The sequence below is a fragment of the Octopus bimaculoides genome, chromosome 3 (genome assembly GCF_046866305.1).
Source record: "Octopus bimaculoides isolate indiv1 chromosome 3, ASM4686630v1, whole genome shotgun sequence".
Lineage (NCBI taxonomy): Eukaryota > Metazoa > Mollusca > Cephalopoda > Octopoda > Octopodidae > Octopus > Octopus bimaculoides.
The window spans coordinates 100,466,423-100,488,838 of record NC_142930.1 but is presented as its reverse complement, the minus strand read 5'-3'; the positions used below and the strand labels follow the sequence as shown (position 1 = coordinate 100,488,838).

The following is a 22,416-nucleotide window of genomic DNA, read 5'->3' as shown; positions in this document are numbered from 1 at the left end:
CAACTCTCAAAACCCTTTATAATATATACTGAGATAGACAATTTAGTCAGCAACAACATTAATAACAAATTATTCCAGTTATTATCTAAAAGTGAAGAATTTTATGTTTTAAGAAATATATTTTGTTATAAAAAATAGAAATAAAATAAAATAATCAGTGAATATATAAAAAAGAAAAAAAAAAAGAGACAGATTAAATACAAAACATAAGTTCATCCCAATGACATTTAGGCATGGCAAAATAGAGTATCCGGAACTAGACTACTGTAAAACAACCTTCTCAAACTATGATTCACAGATGTACATGAGTTTTAATAATTAAGAGGCTATTATTGCACTGAAACACGACTGACAATAACAAAGTATTCATATCCTTGAATTTATTTAGTTCAGTGAATGAACAAGCAAACATCATCCCTCTTTATTAATTATTCCACAGAAACTATGTATTGTGTATTATATATATATATATATATATATATATAATGGAAAGCTAAAACTAAGGGATAATATTCCAGGATACATTTTTTTTTTTTGGTGATGGTGGTGGGGGGATGTTTGTCTTTGAAACTAGTTAATGCCTGCTGTTGTACATAATACTATGAACTAATGAATGTTTTATTATTGGAATTCAACAGATAATAGATGAATATATGGTTACAGAAGTAAAACATAATAATTTGTACCAAACCTGGGACTAAGTAAGGAAACTGATGAGCAATTTCATCGACTACTAAAATATTGCTGTGCTTATATCTCCAAAACCAAAAGAATAAAAAGTGGCCATCGTCATTGTTGTCATTGAGACTAAGGATACTGATGAATAATTTCATAAAAGATAAAACAGTAAAGACCTCTGAAATAAATATTGCTGGGCTTATGTGACAAAGTAATAAAAAGCTAAAAGAATAAAAAGTGGACGATGACGATGATGTCCATCATCATCATCACTGAAACATCCATGTTCCATGTTTGCATGGGTTCGATGGTCAGACAAGATATTATGGGTTCAAGGACTGCATCATGTTCCAGTATCTGTTTTGGCATGGTTCATATGGTTGGATGCCTTCCCTAATGCCAACCACTTTACAGCATATACTAAGTGCTTTCTGGAGCCACCAACACTATTGAGGTCATCATGCAGCTTGCAAGACTAGGAACCCCAAGGGATGTGGGTGCTGACTTTATACTAGGAGACAAGGGGTTAATGTATGAGAAAAAGAGGAGGGATCAGAGCAGGTTCTTGTAGAAAAGCTGCATGGCTACTCACATTTAATAGGAGGGAGAGAGAAATGATGAGTAGGAGCTGCAAGAGAGAGATAGTGGTGATGAGGTGCCCAGGTGGCCTTCAAGATAAAAGATGAACAGAAGTGAGTGGGTGGCTCGAAAGATTGTAAGAGGAGCTGGAAATGTCTGTTTAAATAAGAGATCTTATAATCATGTTTGCATAATTGTTTCTTTTACTGAGCCAGTCCCAGCTTCCAAAGTCCATTCTTACCTTAGGTTCTCACTGGGCTTCCAGTAAGTAATACATAATTCTTTTGCATCACTGCACGTCACACAGTTAAACACAAAGAGAACCAACCTATGGATAATGACATTACAGCATCTCTTGTAACCTCTCTATACGATAAGCACAGCTTAAAAAGGTATAGAATTTTATTCACTTCGTAAATGTGGAATACTGATTTCTAACTTCAGCCAAAGGTCATGTTTCAGAGGAGGGTGTAGTTGACTTAAATGAGTAACAGTACATGACTGGTACTTATTGAGTTCGGGAAGGGTCAGAAGACACTGATCTTGACAATACTCTATCAATTCTGCTATGCACCACTCTAATAACAACAACAACAACAACAATGTCAGCACAGCAACAATGACAATTACTATTATTTGCTACAAGGATTCTAGACAGAGGATGATAATAACAACAAGAGTTTTTTTAATTGGCTATAGAGGCAGCAGATGAATAGTACATAATAATAATAATGATGATGATGATGATGATGATGTTGGTTTTCATAATTTTATATAAACGAGATTGATCTACAGAAAGCAAAATAGGAAATTGTGAAACTTATACTTTACCCAAAGGCATTAGTGATATAAATAAAAGAAAAATTGTACCAACTTGAAGATAGGTCACAGATGAGCACACTGAGAGCTTATCTCAAATGGTTGCCAATTTTATAGGCAAATCCCAGATTCCTATAATAAAGCCCCAGAGGTGAAATAAGATTGTATAGGGTTCATTAGCAATGCAAGTGAAATGAAGTGAAAAACCAGATCACAGGTTTACTCTAACATTCTCACTTCAGAAAATGGAAGTGAGAATCTGACTGGACATTTAACCTAAATTATATATAGGCAGAAGCTATATTTTGAAGAGAACAATCAACAGAATTTGCCTGATGTATATATACACACTAACAAAATCCTGTCATAGTAACTGATTCTAATAGCTGCTTTCTCTAATCACTTTACAAGATAGCGAAAATAAAACTTCCTCTGTAGCTTAATATAAATACATTTTAGATGAATCTTTTTCTTTAACATTCACACTCTTTCTATTACTTTCTTTTCTTTCCCCTCTCTCTAATTCTCTTGAACCATTTTCACCTCCACTGTCTTTCATTCATATACACAATCTATATGTAAAATTTGCTGTAATTCTATTGATTTGGTAAGTTCTGTAAGCTAAGAGCAGGAGCTTATCTCAACAGAGCTCGCTTTGATCAATAGAAATAATATTCCAACTGCAATCAACAACAAAGACTAGGCTTTCCATTGAGGACGGAAAATACTTTAGTTCTAAACAGTTGCTGACCCTGCACAAGAAACAAGTGTGGCCTACATTAGAATGCTGATTTATATATCTGGGACAGTTCTGCAGCTACACAAACACCACAAGACTGCATTTAAAAAATGGCCACCTGACTGATAAGAAAATCTTCATTCACCAAAAACATTACAACCATTATGCCAATGATTTACTGTGTCCTCCCCTGAACTTGTAAGCTAGATACTACCCCCATCCAATATACTCAGCTTGTTTCATTTACACCACCAAACACTCACCAACCTTCCCTCTCCAGAAACAGAACCCTCTGTAACTCCTTCTCATTCATTTTTTAGACACTGAACATTTATCACTCAAGCTTCACTAGTCTAAAAGGGCTAGGAATCCAACCCTTCTTCCTCAGAACTAAATAATGATGAGAGCTTTAACTGTAGGTTAAACAAGGGTAAAAAAAAGTAAAGCAATTAATCATGTTACTTACCTGTTCACACTCTTTCATAGTGTTCGTTCGCATAGGGGTAAGGTGACCACTGACATTGGGGGAATTGACTGAAATGACCAAGAAATAAATAGATACATAAAAGTTTTTGTGGTGGTTGTGCTTCTACCTCACACGAGCATGCTTTGAGAAATAATAGAAACAAATTGCAGGAAATAAATATTGCACAATTTTTTAAGATTACACATTCTGTGTATATGTGCATGAGTGTGTGTGTGTCTCTGTGTGTGTACACTTCATTTATATACAAACAAAAGCAAAAGGTAAAATCAGTAGATAGCTTGAATCAATTAGACTTAGGAACAATTCAAATCCATTGCTAGAATGCAATGCAGCAACATAATATGTCAATTTATTGGTCTCACAAATGCACTAGTGTATTGATTGAAAATATTATCCAGAAATGGCATTGAGAAAAATTATATTGTGCTCAGAGAAAATACATTTAAGAGAAAACATAGACAATGTAGACTTTTCTGAAAAAGAAACAAAAGAAATTCTATTTCACTATTTTAGTACTAGAAAGCTGGTTTATAATTGAAACTGCAACATTTTACATTGTCATTAAGATGCTCGTAGTTGAGAAGTACTGCAACTCATTGTAGCCTTTTCTGAGATATTCAACATTAATATGAGTCGGTGTCAAAATGTAAACATGAGAACAAACATCTCATAAAGAATCCTTCCAATAACAGAACAGAATCTTCCTTTAGCAGGAATTAGATTTTATTCCATTTTTATGGGTTTTTTTAAAATGAAACTACAATGTTCTTTGAGTCTCTAAACTAGCCAATGTAGCCATCTAAGTTAACTGAATGCATCTACTTTTCCTCTTCCCACAACTCACACCATACTGTATCCATTTAGATGCCACACTAAATGTTCTTTCCCAACCTTATTCCTTGAAACTATATTACTGAAGCATTCTCTCTAGTGATGTCTCAACTAGTTCTAGTCGGTTGTGCTTAGAAGGAAAGTATTTACTTGAACAGGAGCCTATCTCGAACAAAATTTCCAGATGAACTGGTACCTGATTCTGAGAACAAGGTGAACTAAGAAGAAAAGACTCAGATGATTTTAATAATAATGCTCAAACACATGAAATACTTGTAGTAGATTGTAACTCAAACTCATAGTGCTAATACCATATCTAATTGATAATTTCACTGCTAGATATGAGGTAGACCACAAACTATGTGGCCTAAAGATGTTACTAATTATAGCATGGTAGTAAAACAAAAGTATAAAATGTAGATGTACAAAAGCTGGAAAGAATTGAGGCAAGCATGTTCCACTGAATGCATAATGCTAGTGTGCACAAATGATTAAGCACAAACAAGCTAAGAGAAAAATTGGCTGTAAGCGGAATCAGATGTAGTGTGCAAGAACAGAAACTGTGCAGATATGGCCATATGATGCATATGAAGGACAACAGTTGAAGAAGCTGCAGAATAGGAAGACTGAAGACGACATGGGAAGAAATGGTAAAGGCCAACTTCAAGAGACTGAAGCTCAGTGAATTGATAAGTGATGTGAAGTCATCGTCATCATCAAGCCCTGCCCAATTTAAGTGAGAATGGAAAGACTGGCATAAAGAGATTGTAGTGAAGAAAATTCAAGCAAGAATGGTGGCAGATAAAATCCTCTTGAAAATTGTGAGGTAAAACAGAAAAGCATACATCAAAATAATAGCAACAGCAAATGTTAATGTTTAATTTATGAGGAATGAATATATTTCTACTTCTTATAAATTCTGCACTAATCTTGAAATCACACCATATTGTATCACATCATATTATTATTATGAAGGAAGTAAAATTTGTTTTACAATGTAAATCATACTTTAAAGATTTTATTAGAATAAATAAAAAGTACCTCCTACATTAAAAGTGAACAGACCAAATTACTAAATTACTCACACAAATTACATGACAACATCTATAATAATCAAATTAGAAAGTGTTATTTTTCTTCCATTTTTTTGTTTTGTTTCTCTCTGTGGGGATCATGCCATGTAAAAGCATCTTACTGAAGTTATTTTCAACATGAAGCCCCAATATACATAGCAGGTTAAATAGTAACACTGAGCAGTTGCATTCCAGAGAGAAAACTTATACAACCAGCTACTACTGCCACCTGACAAACTAAAGTCTGTGTGTGCTTCTAATAACAAACATTGACAAACATTCTTCCCATCTTTGAATAAATCATTTGCATCTCCTGAGTAAGTTCTCCTCTTACAAAATATAGATCAAAAAACAGAACTCAATATGGGCCCTTATACACTCTGCAAGTAGCAAGGTAAAACACACAGTCTGTACAACATTTAAATGATAAAAACAAAGTATATTAGTAAGGGTAACCTGTTTGAAAGTACTAATAAGACTAGACAATTTTTCTTGAAGGATTAATTATTTTCCATGTTCTAGAAATAGACCTTCACACAAATATAGCAAGATCGCAAACAGCAAAAATAAGTAGAATGTTTACCTACAGGCAATGTTACTCTATTGTAAAGGCAAATGGGGATATATATTTTCATCACATATAAATCAACGATAGGGTTAGATATAGGATATGTTGAGTTTCAGAAGATTTTATTGCTAATGTACACAGCAATAGATTTCATCCTCTCTAAATCAGACTGGAAGTTATTTTATTTTTTAATGATATTGTCTAACCAGGCATTGATAATAAAATTAGTAATTATTACTGTTCTTGCACCTCACTGGATATCTATCTATTTCTAGCTAACTTTTTCAAATTCTTTGCATTAAATTGTTAAATAGGTTAGAATAAGATCAACACATGTTAGAAAAATGAAAATAATAATAGTCATTGACTACTATCATGTTTTCCATACTGCATAATTATTTCTAGTTAACTTTTTAAAATCCTTCCTGTCCTAATATGTTAATACTAACTTGCTTATTAGTGAATGTAATCCTAAATGAACCAAATTTATAACTTGAATAACTTAGAAATTTTGAAATAAGAAAAATAGATACTGCCAAACCATCACAAAAGAAACCAGAAAGAAATAAAGAAAAAAGGAAGAAAATTAACCATACTGCAATGGGCTAATCCCAATATTATAAATGTAGCTTTTAAAACCAGGTTTGATAATAATTAAATTAAGTTTGCACCTGCATTTTTCCCCCTGAATCACTGGCCAGTCTGCAGAATCAGTACTTATAACAGTTTAGTCATCTGTCACACACAACTGAAGCTAAAAGGTATTAATTTAATAGTTGTTTTTATTACAGTCAGATAAAAGTTATCTTCTATCCACAGACACACTTTTCTCTCTCTCTCTCTCCCTCTCTCTCTCATAGAAAGAGAAAGAGAACAATAAAAACAAACAAACTGTAATTGAGACAGCTTGTTTAATATGAAATATTTCCATAACAAAACAATTTGTTTTCCATTAGATCTCAGTTACTTTTTGGATTCAATATTTGGTGGCAAATTGCTTAGCCTTGAGGGTGACTTTCACCATATTCTTCCACTAAACTTTTAGTCTCACAGTGAAAGGTAAACAGGTCTTTATTGTTCCATTGATAGAAAAAGAATAATCTGGGTAGTTTCTATTGCTTTTAAAATTTTGTCAGAGAAAGAACACTCAACTTCTGTCCACAGAGTAATTAGTAATTTATAGCCATTTATAAGCATATATGAACTTATACACAGCTAAATTTGTCTGTAATTTGCTTAACATTGCATATGTTGATAATGTGCTTTATTCATTAATAATAAATTACACAATAATTTTTGGATAATTTGAAAATAATGTAAGGTATATATATATCTCTTGATAAAATACAATTTTAGCCTATGATAAACATAAAGTTAACTTCACGAATTGAGGCTAACATTATATGTTTGTCGAAAAAGGTACATCTTACAGTACATTTCCACTTGTTCAAGGATGCTATCATCATCATCATCATCATCGTTTAACGTCCGCTTTCCATGCTAGCATGGGTTGGACGATTTGACTGAGGACTGGTGAAACTGGATGGCAACACCAGGCTCCAATCTAATTTGGCAGTTTCTACAGCTGGATGCCCTTCCTAACGCCAACCACTCAGAGAGTGTAGTGGGTGCTTTTACGTGTCACCCGCACGAAAACGGCCACGCTCGAAATGGTGTCTTTTATGTGCCACCCACACAAGCCAGTCCAGGGGCACTGTCAACGATCTCGCTCAGGTATTATTAATTAATTATCCATAGTGTCAGTGCATGCACTGTTATGCAAATTAGATACACTAGCCTAGCTGTGTTCAAGCTTGTATACACTATAAAAACTAAGATCTATTAATTTCTCAATGGACAAAAAGCAGATGGTATTTTTTTTCTCTGATGAAGTTCTAAGAAGAATAGAAACTACTCAGACTGACCCGACTTTTTCTATTACACTTGTTCAGTAGATAATCTTTTACATGAAATTTCAAAATATGAAATATTTTCAAGTATATTTCATATAACTGCAATTTCTGTTCTACTAATATGTGCATTTAATATGCATTATATAGTTAAAACTTGAAAATGCATTTCTGAAAAAAATTTGGTGTGATGCACAAATTCTAAGAGAAGATTTGAAATTAGTGCCCCTGTATTAGATAACATGGATGATTTCATGAAAAAAGTGAAACTTTGTTTTCAAATTCCAGCTTAGTGCAATCATTTCAAAATCTAAACGACTTTTGGACTGAAGCAATTTAAATAAAGGATTATCAACTCTCTCTCTCTCTCTCTCTAAAAAAATATACAGTGGCTGTGTGGTAAGTAGCTTGCTTACCAACCACATGGTTCTGGGTTCAGTCCCACTGCGTGGCACCTTGGGCAAGTGTCTTCTACTATAGCCTCGGGCCGACCAAAGCCTTGTGAGTGGATTTGGTAGACAGAAACTGAAAGAAGCCCGTCTTATATATGTATATATATATGTATGTGTGTATATGTTGTGTATCTGTGTTTGTCCCCCCAACATCGCTTGACAACCGATGCTGGTGTGTTTAGGTCCCCGTAACTTAGCGGTTCGGCAAAAAGAGACCGATAGAATAAGTACTAGGCTTACAAAAAATAAGTCCTGGGGTCGATTTGATTTGACTAAAGGCGGTGCTCCAGCATGGCCGCAGTCAAATGACTGAAACAAGTAAAAGAAAAGAAAGAAAGGAAGATACATACAATTACAACAGCAAATGAAAATATATTTACCTGTTAGGGAGACCTGCTCAGGAGAGTCCTCCAGGTCTAGACATTCCCCTTCTCTCATCTTGTCTGACTGACTATCACTGTAAGTAAAAGAAAAAAATACAAGAATAATAATATAATGAAAGAATAACATATTAAAATTAATAAAAAATGACTAATAACAAGAGAATTAATCGATGCATACAGCTGAAGAAATTCTAATGAAAATTATTGCATAAAAAAAGAACACAATAATGATGATAATTTGAAAGCATTGTTTCAGAGGAATATACTTAAGAAACAAAGTAAAGCATTTAACTGTTTGGAAAACAGAAGAGAAATATGTATGTCTGACTAAAACTGTTTAAAACCAGATACAGATCATTGTAATAAACCAAGATGTCTCAGTAAGATATTGATTTCTTACATAGGCACATGAGCTGACATTCGTGCAAGGGATAAATGATGAAACTATAGCAAAAATGAAGGGAAATGGGTTCTACCAAAAACATAAATATGTTGGATTCAGTTCTCTAGGAACTTACTTCTATTAAACTATAATTGCTACTTTATTCAGTTCTATATTTAAGAGATGAGGAATTATGTACATTATTTACATTTGACGGATATTTGTCCTCATCTAAATGTGTCTTATGTCTATGCTAGTTATCAGTATTTATCAAAAAGCTTGTATTTTTGAATTTGCATGGGCCACATTCCAGGCCATGAGATGTTAACTACCTCCAAACGCTCAATTCACCAAATTTACAGTCTTATATGAAGGAAACAGAAGTTTATTTTTATATTCCACATGAAGATAAGAATGCAAATGAGAAATATTAACTGTAAAGTGAAAAATCAGTAACACTATACAATGCATGAATTATTAATAGAGGGAGACCCAGAAAGACATGGGATGAGGTGGTGAAGCATGACCTTCGAATGTTGGGCCTCACAGAGGCAATGACAAAAGACTGAGACCTCTAGAGATATGCTGTGACTGAGAAGACCCAGCAAATAAAATGAGTTCACGGCTGTAACCTACACCAGTGTCGCATAACCAGTCCACTCAAAAGTACCTTGGATCGTAGGGCAACATGCCATGCTTGAGGAAACCTACTGAGTCAAGTACATCAAAATCAAATGGAAATTGTAGTTGTGATCTCCGTGCTGGTGGCACGTAAAAAGTACCATCTGAATGTGGCCGATGCCAGCAGAGCTGCCATGACTGGCTTCCGTGCCAGTGGCATGTAAAAAGCACCAATCAATCGTGGCCGTTGCCAGCCCCCTCTGGCCCCTGTGCCAGTGGCACATAAAAAGCACCCACTACCCTCTCAGAGTGGTTGGCATTAGGAGGGGCATCCAGCTGTAGAAACACTGCCAGATCAGACTGGAGCCTGGTGCAGCCTCCTGGCTTCCCAGACCCCAGTCGAGCCGTCCAACCCATGCCAGCATGGAAAACAGACGTTAAACAATGATGATGATGATGCTGATGAAAGTAGTTTTTGATAAATTATTTAGAAAATTTTTATTTCAGATTTTCTACCAATGAAAGAATGATAAAAAAATATAAAATACCATATATTGTTGAAGTTTTCTGCAAACAAAAGTCCCATTATTCTAATTAAGTGTTCAAGTAAGAATCAAATTTAACAACAAAGTCAGTGACAAATCCAAATCATAGACATTGCTATTTAAATATTAGACTGAAAACAATTGTTAGGAGAACTGGAAGATCACTAGAAAAATGTTTTATGATATTTAACTTCATCCTTTTAAATTTTAAGTTCAAATCCGGCCAGGGTTAACTTTGCTAGTCATCCTTCTGAGATCAATAATATAAGTAGTAGTCATTTCTTCCTCCCAAAAGTTATGGCCTTTTGCTAATGTTTAGAAATATTACTGTTTGTACTTATTTTTAAACATGAGATACATGGACCTCTAAGGCTCACTCAACCAGAGCCAATGACGGAGTATCAACGTGGTTGGTTAAACACTTAGAAAAGGTAATCATCTCTCTCAAAGCACATCCTACTGAATATGATACAATATCCAAGTGATATGCTGCTATAGAGATATGCATATTTATCAAAAACCGAAAAGATAAAATAATACAAAGTACAATTTCTCTATAGAAATTTAATGGCTTGTTCTGCAGGTTTACAGAATATGAATTACAGACAGAAGAAATGCACTGCCAATAATCTATGGTCATCTTCTAAGATAGTGAAAATGGAAATTAATAGATGGAAGAGTGGGATGGAGTGGACAAGTGAATAATGAGTGAGTTATATGTCATTTCTACAGCCAGTCAAGAATACAACTAGTTAACAAAAAAGATTTACTAAAGCAGAGTGCTTGTGAACTCTGCATAGGATTGCAAACTTTCAGATGGTCAGATCATTAAGTGTCTATGTTACCTACTTGCCAAACAGGCCAATGGTTCATATCTTATTGCTATCATTTTTCTGGTAAAGACATTTATCAATATCTCTTGTTATAAATGGGTGGGTACCACAGAGCGATACAGTCTACAGCTCTGAGCAACAATCCTTACAGTACTGGGTTTAAATCCTTCCCTGAACAGCTGACCAGGAAATATACAAGCAGAGATCTTACCCAAGCGATGCTCATGATTAAAACAGTAGTGGTAACTTTTTCAATAGTAATGGAAACAAATATTTAAGAATAAAATATTACCAAAACTGATGATGAATCCATATATCTTCCAAATTGTTTTGATAACCTTAAATATAAGCCATTTTTTTTTTGAAAGATTATTGAGGAGATACTTAAACATGTGCAGTAATTGAGACTCCTGATATTGAAGTTGATGACAGGTGCAATGGTGAAGTTCATTGTCTATCATTTTCTATAAAATATACAAGGAGCTGGGGGAGGGAATCATAAAAACGAAAGACCAGTGGAGATAGAAAAAGAGAGTATATTCTAAAAATCGATGAGTACAGGCAAGTGGAAAATTATATCAAACCAACCAACCCCAAGTTAGCATACAAAAATAGTACTTGAACATGGCTGATGATCAAACATTAACAAATAATAAGATCTGTAAAAGGTCTCACCAACAAAAGAGATGAAACTGAAATATAACTTGTTTAAATCTCTAAAGTTTGATGACATTTATATGTTGCTAAAGTACCACAGGTTAGAGATCATGTGACATCTTCATTGCAAAACAATTATGCCTACGTAAACAAGGCATACACACACACACACACTCAAACATTATGTAGAGATAGTACCCTTCACTGAGTGATGTACAATATATAGCCACACCTCAGATTCTAGTCCTCACACTCATAGGTGATCAGTCATTTCAGGGAAAGGCCTGAACCTCTCATTAGCAACATCATCCCAGCTAAAACCTTCATGAGGAGAGCCTGTTCCCAAGGATCTGAGCAGAGCTAAAGGGATATATCTTGCTAAAAACAGACAGTCTCCAATGGCAGAACAACAGATGTAGACCTATGATCTCAACAGCTGAACTAACAGAAGGGGGTGAAGCCAAATGGATTAGCTAAGAAGGCATAGCTCAAGTAACACCTGGGTCTATTGTAGTTTCACTGCCTGATACTTTTATATGTTAGATATGGGACAGAGGAGGTCTTTGAAACCACAGCATGTGGGCCACTTTCTGGCAAGTTGGAATCCACTCTAATCAAAACCATGCTACTGGTATTCCTTCATTAATTTATTGTCATGGAACTACAATGAAGAAAGAAATACTCAGAAATGAGAAGGTAGGTGTGTGTGTGTGTGTGTGTGTGTGTGTGTGTGTGCGTGTGTGTGCATGTGCGTGCGCGCGTACGTGCGTGTGTGCATGCACCCTTCTTGTTTATTTCATTAACACATTAAACCATGTGCTCTGAAAATGTACTTCCTCAGCAACAACACAAACTCTCAAAATCACTTCAACAAACAACTGTGTTGATGATATCTAATTGTTGTACTAAAAGAAAACATTGTAATAAAATATTTCAAATAGTGATTTACATGCTATTTTAAATATATGCATAGAATAACTAAATGATGTTTGTAAAATCATTTCTTAACATTACATTAATAAGGATAGAACATTCCAAAATGTCGTATCAACAAAGTAAAAACTAGAAGTGAACTTCCTCATTGCAATGGAAGAAATGAACGACAGCCTTAAAATGTTAGACAATGTATAGATATATAAGTTTAATCTAATGTATAGATATATAAGTTAAACTGTCTTTAACTCTATACAGGAATGTGTAAGAGTAAACTAAAGTAAATAGCTTAGAGTAAAATAATACTCTATGAACACTATACGAAGTAAACATACTTCAGGAAAATGCTACAAGAGCTGTTCTCAGTTTAACACAAAATAATGAGAATGGGAGTAAGTGGACCAGCTCTTCTGTATTTTCAAGCATCAATAAAGTTTTTCATATGCTGTATAATGTAGGCAGAAATTGTATTCTTAAACACACTTAACCACATGTACACAAAAAACACCTGATTTTGAACTAGCTGTGCTTTGAAATGTAATTTGTAACCATTGCAGAGTTGAGATACAAGAATTTTCGAGATCTCAATTGCAAGAATTGGATGCTGTTGATATATGATACCAACTTGATGGCAACATTAAAGGTTGTTTTCCAAGTCTGATTTCAACTAACCTCACTTCAACATTATTCATGACCTCAGACTACATGTTAACAAACTTTGATACAGCTAAAAATAACACTGACTATGAAATTAACTATATAGCAACATAACTTTTGACATGCATAATTGAAAATATAATTCATGTGTTTTAAATAACCAATATAACTATCATTATACAACTGTTGATTTAAAACATGCAATTATTTATAAATAGTTATAGAATTAACAGAACCACCAGATATATAATACAAGTGACTTGGTTTTGCTTGTCTAATATATTTTCTCATTACATTAAACAGATAGGCTGTTACAAGAAAGCTAGTTAATATTTACAAATTTACTAATTTCATTAAGCATAACAAACATTTCAAAAACTATACTAATTATATAAACAATTGAGTTGTAAATAAAACACTTGTGGGGCAATAACAGAAAACAAAAGCACATATTTTGAACTTTTACTTCCTTTTAATTTGATAGGTTTGTTCAAAATAGAGAAATGTATTTCATCAGGTTAATCATTTCTTACACAACTAAAAATTTACTTTAAGCACCGAAATGTAAATTTATAAAGAAAATAACCAATTATTCTTAAATAGCACTGAAAGCTGATGTCAATTTCTGAATATTTAAAGATTTACAAAGGTAAAATCATGTCTGTCTAGCTTTCTTTCTAATGACTTAAATAACACCCAATCTAATTCATTCATCATGATTATATCTTCCTTTACAATCTGAAAGGAGTGACATCATATAATACTTAGAGCTGCTTGTTCAAATTTTAAAAAAATGTCCAGCCTTCAACTAATCTGTTACTCAAATTAGTTCATTTTATTATATAATTCAACATTATGGCATACTATCTAAGATAACTGTTGAAGTTTGAAAACTCACAAAAGTAAAATTCTGTATTGTTTATCTTTTACTTGTTTCTGTCATTAGACTGCAGACACACTGAGGCACCACCTTGAAAGGTTTAGTCAAACAAATCAACCCCAGGACATACTTTTTTCTAAGCCTGGTACTTACTCTATCAAACTCAGTTTTGCTGAATCACTAATGCACAGGCACATAAACAAACGAACACCAGCAGTCAAGCAGTGGTGGAGGACAATCATAAACACAACGATGTACATACACACACACACACACACACATACACGATGGGCTTCTTTCAGTTTCCGTCTACCAAATCCACTCACAAGGCTTTGGTTGGCCCAAGACTACAATAGAAGAGACTTATTCAAGGAACTGTACATTTATTTATCATGGGGATAGCATCTCAGAATAATTATTTGAATTCTCTTTCACTAAGCCAACAAATTTCTCTTTCCCCTTCTACTGGAGAATCCTAAATTTGTTTCCATATTTGCTAATGAAAAAAATAATTTTTTTTCATGAACTAATAACAAATTTATCAATAATAGCAGCAAACTACATTAAAACCTAAAGCATCCTAACAACTATGGACTAAAACAAGAACATAAATATCACATTAATATCTAAAGTACTTATGACACCACTTTAAAAAATTTTTTTATAAAGGGTCAATTTGTAATGACAAACAGTGGATTTTGTAATCATGATTATTTGTTCCAAAATGATACTAATAAGTACATAGTATTTGACATAGATTTTCATCACAAATACCATATTATATATTGAGAAATCAGAAAATAAGAAATATGCCTACCATAATAAGAACTAAGATCAAAAAAGTTGGCTTGATATTTCAGTAGACAGATTATGCATCAAACTCTAAACTATTAATTACAGCTATACCTACTAACAGGCATAAGAAATGGAACCTGGATACTCTGCTAAAAAAACATTATTTAAATATTTTAAAAGTAACATGAAAGTGTTACTCATTAAAAAAAAATGTATTGGTGCAACACTGTTATAGTTAACAACAAAACATTCAAAAAATAAAAACAATGCTGGAAGAAGTATTTGAAGGGATAGGTTAGAAAGTAATATCTATATACATAAATGTGTAATGGAGTTTGTCTGTCTGTGTGTTTGGGGTTTACTCTAACTTCTTCAACACGATCCAACTGATTTTAATAATTTTTGGCACATAGGCAGATCACATGCCCTGAAGTTCAAATAAGGCCGGAATTTTTTGAAATCTCGATAATGCTCAGTTAGCATCAATTTTTGTGAGCTCAATCAGGCGTTTGAATGGAAATTCCCATAACAATGTTATTTCTCCTGCAGCTTTTGTATTTTTTCATGTGTAAAATTTCAACAAAATCTATAGAATAGTCTCTAAGGAAATACTTATTCAATACAAGGTCAGAGGTGGGCTTAACTTCAACATGGAAAACACTAGCAACGCCGGATCCAACAACTAGCAGTATGCATAAAATATATTAGATATCTTTGTTATTTTACAACAAATGCGATAACAGAGATGTGCTAATGTAGCAGAATGTTAGACTAAAACAGTTTGGAGTTCATGTCCTAGTGCAGGTGACTTGTCTACTCATCTCTTGAGCATTATTATTGTTTAGCACCAGGTCCGCCCTAATTGAGCTGGCCTATGATCAAAGGCATTCTAACAAATGGGAGAGGATATAGAATAACCTAAGATCATGTTATCCAATGTAATGGTCTCTTTTACAAGATGGTTGTGATTAAACTGCTATTTCTAGCAAATCAAGCAACAACTTAAAGACTCATCATTGATTTGTCTCTGTAGAGTTAATAGAATAAGTCGATTCAGTTGTCTGTATGTTTTTATTGTGTGTAAAAAGACATTATTCCAGTTACCAGCTTTATTAATATTTTCCATATGTATGATTCAGGAAAGTTAGTTGTGTAGTCATCTGAATACTTTGTTTATATACTGTCGTTTTCAAAAGAGCAGAACATCACAGTCCAAAAGATTACAACTGTGATATAGAACTATAACTATTATTTAAAGTCACTTGAAATTATTTACAAACATACAATCTCTTGATACATAAACATTCTCATATGTTATATACGCTATAGTTTAAATCTCTAAATGTGCATCTACTTTAGCTCTGGAGATGATTATACAAAGCCTGATGTGTCTCATCTGTACATCTAATGTAAACGGGCCAATTACAGCTGCAGCTTCTATACACTTCTCATTTTTGACTTCCTCTACTACACAAGTGAACTCCTTTATGGTCAATGAAGCCACTAGAAATAACAGCTAAATGTCACTCAAAACACAGTCTACCATCTAAAACAGAAATGGGATGGGCATGTCTGGAATGCTTTTTGATCATAGGTCTGTTTTATCAGCTGACTTGGGGACACTTTAATAACAGCAAAAACTACAGTGAAATATACAAAAAAGATTCAATTTAAAACAACAAACAATCACTAATATCTGAAGTAACACTCAAAGTATTGAAGTAACATTAATAAATTGTTTAAATTATAAAAGTTTGGGTGAGTTAAATGGTCCCATGAATTCATAAGGCTGGTGCTTAGCTCTAGTTTAAAGTGACAAAGAACAAATCTTTCTCTTGATAATCTGTCACAAGCAACTTTTCCCTTTGATATCCCTTCTTAGAGTGCCTTACAAGAGTCTAAGCAGAAATGTGAATTTTGTTTCAAACACAACTTAGTGACAAATCAAATAGCTAGTTTCAACATTTTATAAGCACAACAACAAACAAAACCAATTAAAGTGACCATACAAACACATACAGTAATCTTTTCATATCAGGATGGAATAATCTGTTATCACTATGAGAAGCTGCAGCAAAAGTTTAGTCTTTATCCCAGTGTTTTACAAGGTGTTTTGCTTTTAAAGGGCATCTTTCCAATTAAATAGAACCACTAATCACTCTTAAGTTTTGCCTGTGAGAGGATTTAAGCCCATTACTGCAAGCTAACAAAACATTCATTACCTACGCAATATCTCATCTACATAATTGGAGTTAGATGTGTAAATTTCCATGGAGCATAATTTCAGCTGGAAAGACTATATCATTGAGAATGTCTTTGCAAGGGTGTAAGAGTAGTACAATAATTTATCTTTCACTAGAATTCTACTACAATTTCCCAAACCAAATTAACCTAATCTTTTCCACCACCTCTGCCTAGCGATGTTAAGTGTTGGCCACCTCACAAGCCCAAAAGGATGACACTTCCAATTTATGGACTATTGAGTTGGTTTAGGCTATAAATTCATATTTTTTCGCAGACAAATTTTCCTGGGACAGATACTCAAATATATCTGCTTTTATCAGTACACCTGACTGAAACGACATGCTAGACGTATCAGTAGAATTGCAGGTTATGAAAATGTTAGAGAATACAACAAAAGCAAACTAGCATTGAGAGGTAGAGTCTCTAAAACTCCACAGATGCAGTAGGAGGAAATAAATGAAAAAACAAATAAAAACTGCAAGATTATTTCAAATGTCGGCTGAATGTTAATCTTTTAGACTATTCTGGAACAACTAAATATTGTGTGTGTGTGTGTAGGGGGGGGGGTGATGACATTAAAAACAACCCACTGAATCAAGTGATAAATTAAAAGATAAATCATAAATGACTTTTTAGCTTAAAAGATAAACTGTTGAAATAGGGAAAAGAATTTCTCTCAAATCTATTTCAAGTGTCTCAATCAAAGAGTAATTTATTTAACATGAAATACTACCACCATCTCCTTCATATTCTCAGCTGCAGGTGAAGAAGAACCTGGAGAAGGATTAACAAACCTTATTGTCAAGAATATGGTACAAATGTATCAAAAATTCTATTTTTGGCCTTGCACCATTGCTAATGATAAACAAATTTAATTTGAATTGTTCCATGTCCCAAATCTGTGATTATTATTATATCTTACAATCAACAGGCACATTTGTCCAATCCCAAGCAAAATCAAAATCATCATTGTCCCCATTGTGATACCATAGCAAAATCTGTACTTGGACTTAAACTACATTCACGCATCCATCACAAATAAATGAAGCTTCTTTTTTATTCCCCCACCACCCCACTGCCTTTTTAAAATCCTTTCCTTCAAATACTCATATACTGAAATCAACAGGAATGACCATCACCATTATTATTATTATTATTATTATTATTATTATTATTATTATTATTATTGATCTCAAACTTTGGCACGGGGCCGACAGTTTTGAGTGGAGAGAGGTGATTAGTTGATTGGTACTTATTTTATAAACCCCAAAAAGATGAAAGGCAAAGCTGACCTCAGCAGAATTTGAACTCAGAACATGAAGACAGATAAAACACTGTTAAGCATAATGCTGCCAAGCATTTTGTCAGATGTGTTAACATCAACCCCAGTTGAGTGCTGGGGTTGAGGCAATTAACTATGCCCCTCTCACAAAATTTCAGGCCTTGTACCTATAATAGAAAGGATTATTATTATTAAAAGATGTCTTGCAAACAACTTGCACATGCAAGTGCTGCCAGTCGAGAACTCTGCATACCAGAAGCCAGTAAGTGTATGGGGTCATCAGGAGAGAATGAGTGCAATTTTGGGGCCTACCTCTTGACGGCATCAATGATATGAGGCCCCGCTTGCTACATCAACTGGTTATTAAATATAGCTCAATATTCTTCTAGCCATCGCTCATCATCTCTTTTTAACCAAATCTAGTGGCTGGCCTTTTCCACTGTAGTTTGGATATCGGACATGGTGGTACTTACTTCACGATGAGTTAGGCCTAACAATAACAACAGTCGTCTTACACTGTGTCCAACAAACCCTCTACATCTGACTTTGACTGGAAAATGCTCCACTTTCCAGTGTGTGTCTTCACATTCCATGAGGAGGTTTACATAACGGTCAATCTTTCGAGCCCAAGCGGCGTCCATGTTATCTTCATGAAGAACTGTTAACTCGACTAGATTCACAACTTTCTTTCTTTCACACCACATTAAAATGTCCGGTGTTTTTCATAACTGGGATGGGAAAGAGTCCCTGGCACCCTGATAAATCTGCAGTCCCCTCCCAATAGCTATTCCACTTTTCATTGCTCACAGGAAGTTTGTTGTTCTTCTTCTTGAAACGGATCCGCTGCCCTGAGCGCACGAAGGTGATGAGATCTCTAGTTGGTACTTTCAACACCTGTTTAAGTTTCAAATATTTGTACAGCATGTCCTACCATAGAGACAAGTGACCATAACTATAGACACCAATGAAGTTCTCCATTTGACTGACTTTGAACAGAGTTCACCATAACAACTTCATTACAATTTCATCAATCAAAGAAAGAAATACTAATATCGCATTTCAATGTATGCCAACTGGTAGACCAACAGGATTCTAAATATTATCAAGCTGATATACTAGTATATACACAATTAACACCTTAGAAAATTCTTTAGAATATCTATTATCTTTAGTTAAATTAAATAATCAAAATTCTCTTATGATAAACCTTAGATTTACTTATTTCTCCTCCATTTAACGAACAAGACAAGTTTCTTTTTAGCTAGAATTCTTGTCTATCTACACTAAACTTTCTTAAGCATCATACTGAATTTCCAGCTGATCTGATATAAGTGATTGGTACCAGATAATGACCTTGAAAGAATATAGCTGTTTCTAAATGTTGCCTAAAACAAAACGATATTACAGATGCTTACGTAAGAAATCAGCAAAGTAGAACAATTCTACGTGTTTACTTCTTATTTCCAGGGAAAGATTTTGGTTCAATGTAACTGTCTGAAAATCAGTTTCACTCACCTCATACAGTTGTCAAAGAGCCAATAAAAGAATTGAGATGTTGGATGAAAATCAGAAGTTTTATTAACATAGAAAGAAATGTTGAAATTATGAATAATAATAATAGAAAATAGTAGTTTTGAAGGGAACATAAAAAGAACAACTAATAATTTATAAAAAGATGGTTTATATTAAGAATATATTATATTCTTTTTACTACTAATTATTTTTTTCTTTAATTGAGTAGGTTTATATCCTGTGGAAATTAGAAAAACATGAAAAGAGAAGATAAAGATTGGTGAAATTAATTTTTCTGTAGATTTAATATTAAGAGAGAATCATTCAAAGTGAATGGACTTTATAAGTAGTGATGGACATCTCAAAGAGAAATAACAAGATGATAATAAGGTTAAGATGGTGCCACTAAATTAAGACATAATGGCAGTAATAATACCATTAGAAGGTAATAAATTATTCAGAGCTAACATATCAAAATAGTTCTCAATTAAAACAAATGAATTATTTAGTATAGTAGTAAGAATTAAAATCTATTGAGCTCACATTAGATCACGTTGGGGATATATGGGCTTTTGATAAAGGCACATATTCCAGTATATTCTTGGAGAATCCCTGAGACGATTTGCAATGGTAACTGGTGGCAGAGTCTTTTATCTAAGCTGAGGGGCCACACCAGCTCCTTACTGCTTACATGAGATACACACTGATACAGCTAAGAGATAAGTAAAGAGATATTACAGTATCTAACATACAAGGCCTAGGAATAGTAACAAGAAAATAATACATAAGGATGAAGTTATCTGTAAATAAATGTAGAGTGAAGTGATTAAAGATATAAAAAAAGTGTTGAAGAAATGAGAAGAGATATATGGCACCAAGAATATTTGGAAAGATAAAGGTAAATTGTTACTAACTTAATGAATCAAGATCTAATTACCTCATGCAAATGTGACAGTGCTGGCTTCTTGACTTTAACCAATGAGATACTACTAGTCCTTAAGTTCAGAATATCTTTCCAAGTCAAACACATAGCAGGATTTGAGCTCAGATCAATGAAACACTATATAGTTTTCACTAGTGAATTATATTGCATTCTATACAAGGGCTGTACACTTTATAATTACCCTTTTACAGTTAGGTAGAGGCAGCCATAATTACTACTCAGTGTAGTATCAGTGACAAAATAACACCCAACCCAATGGCTAGTAAGTTAACACTATCAATTATACCAGCTGTGACTGCTATTCATAGTTAATTAATTAGAAATAATTTAAATTAAAATGTATAAAGTGAGATGCAAGCAGGTAAAAAAGAAAACAAAAAATGCTGACATAATTTAACATATATTTTACAAAATGTCTCCTTAAAAGAAGTAAAGAGTTTTTTCATAAAAATATCACTTGGATAACACAATCTGTCAAGGCTGTGAAAGAAATATATTTCACCTTACACACACACACACACACACACATGTATGAGTGCATGTGTGTGTGTGTGTGTGCAAGAGAATGACTGACGTGTGGTTTGTTTGTTATAAATCAAAGATAAGGGCTGATAAATATCCAAAGATAATTTTCTAAAAAAAAAAGCCCTGTTCACACTCCAATAACCAGAAGCAAAGTATATTTACATAGCAAACATCCCATTTAAAACAACAAGCCAAACTGTTTGCACTCTAACCAGGTACATGTATCATCCCTCTAAACACCTAAGCATAGGAAGTAAAGGGGGTCAGATATCATTTCAAAAAAGGAAGGAAAAAACATGGTTTAAATGGGACTGGTGGAACTATTTCACTAATTTACACATGCCTGAATATTTGCACTTGATGCTATTGACCTATGCAATATTAAGAGATACAATAAAAATAGTAATGCTCTATTTTTTTTAGACTCCTTATGAAAAATACATTTTTGCATCTTTGGTTACCTTCACAATAATATAAGATTCCTACCCTTCCATCAGAGAAAAAAAAAAAAAAGAAAAAAAATTAGATTATTAACACCATATGTAGGGCAGTAATAGAAAACGACAAAAGATCAAGATGAGTATAAATACACTGTATGGTAGAGCAGCCAGCTCCAAACTGAAGGTAAGTATAAAAAAATATAGCTGCAAAACATTGACAAGCCTTGTGATGATGAGAGATGAAGCAGATAACTACTACAAAGATTATACATGCGATTTGATTTTACAGAATAATTTTGTTCAAATTGTTGGAATAAACTTGAATGCTTATTGAAATATCCTTTTCTACTCTAGGCACAAAGCCCAAAATTTTGGGGGAGGGGACCAGTCGATTAGATTGACCGCAGTACGCAACTGGTACTTAATTTATCAACTTCAAAGGGATGAAAAGCAAAGTTGACCTCGGCGGAATTTGAACTCAGAATGTAGAAACAGATGAAATACCGCTAAGTATTTCACCTGGCGTGCCAGTTTCTGCCAGCTTGCCATCTTATGCTTATTGAAATATTTATTTCTTTATTGCCCACAAGGGGCTAAATATAGAGGGAACAAACAAGGACAATAGGGATTAAGTCAATTACACTGACC

General features: G+C 33.7%; 1 protein-coding gene across 1 annotated transcript in view; it reads right to left on the bottom strand.

Annotated features, from left to right (window-relative positions):
* LOC106872086 (uncharacterized) overlaps positions 1 to 22,416 on the bottom strand; it is a 146,137-nt gene that overhangs the window by 87,293 nt on the left and 36,428 nt on the right. The window contains exons 2-3 of the mRNA XM_089349422.1: positions 8,517 to 8,593; positions 3,282 to 3,349 (exon numbers count right to left, since the gene is read on the bottom strand). Of these exons, the coding sequence (XP_089205548.1) occupies positions 3,282 to 3,349; positions 8,517 to 8,593 (145 nt within the window). The remainder of the gene's footprint in view (positions 1 to 3,281; positions 3,350 to 8,516; positions 8,594 to 22,416) is intronic.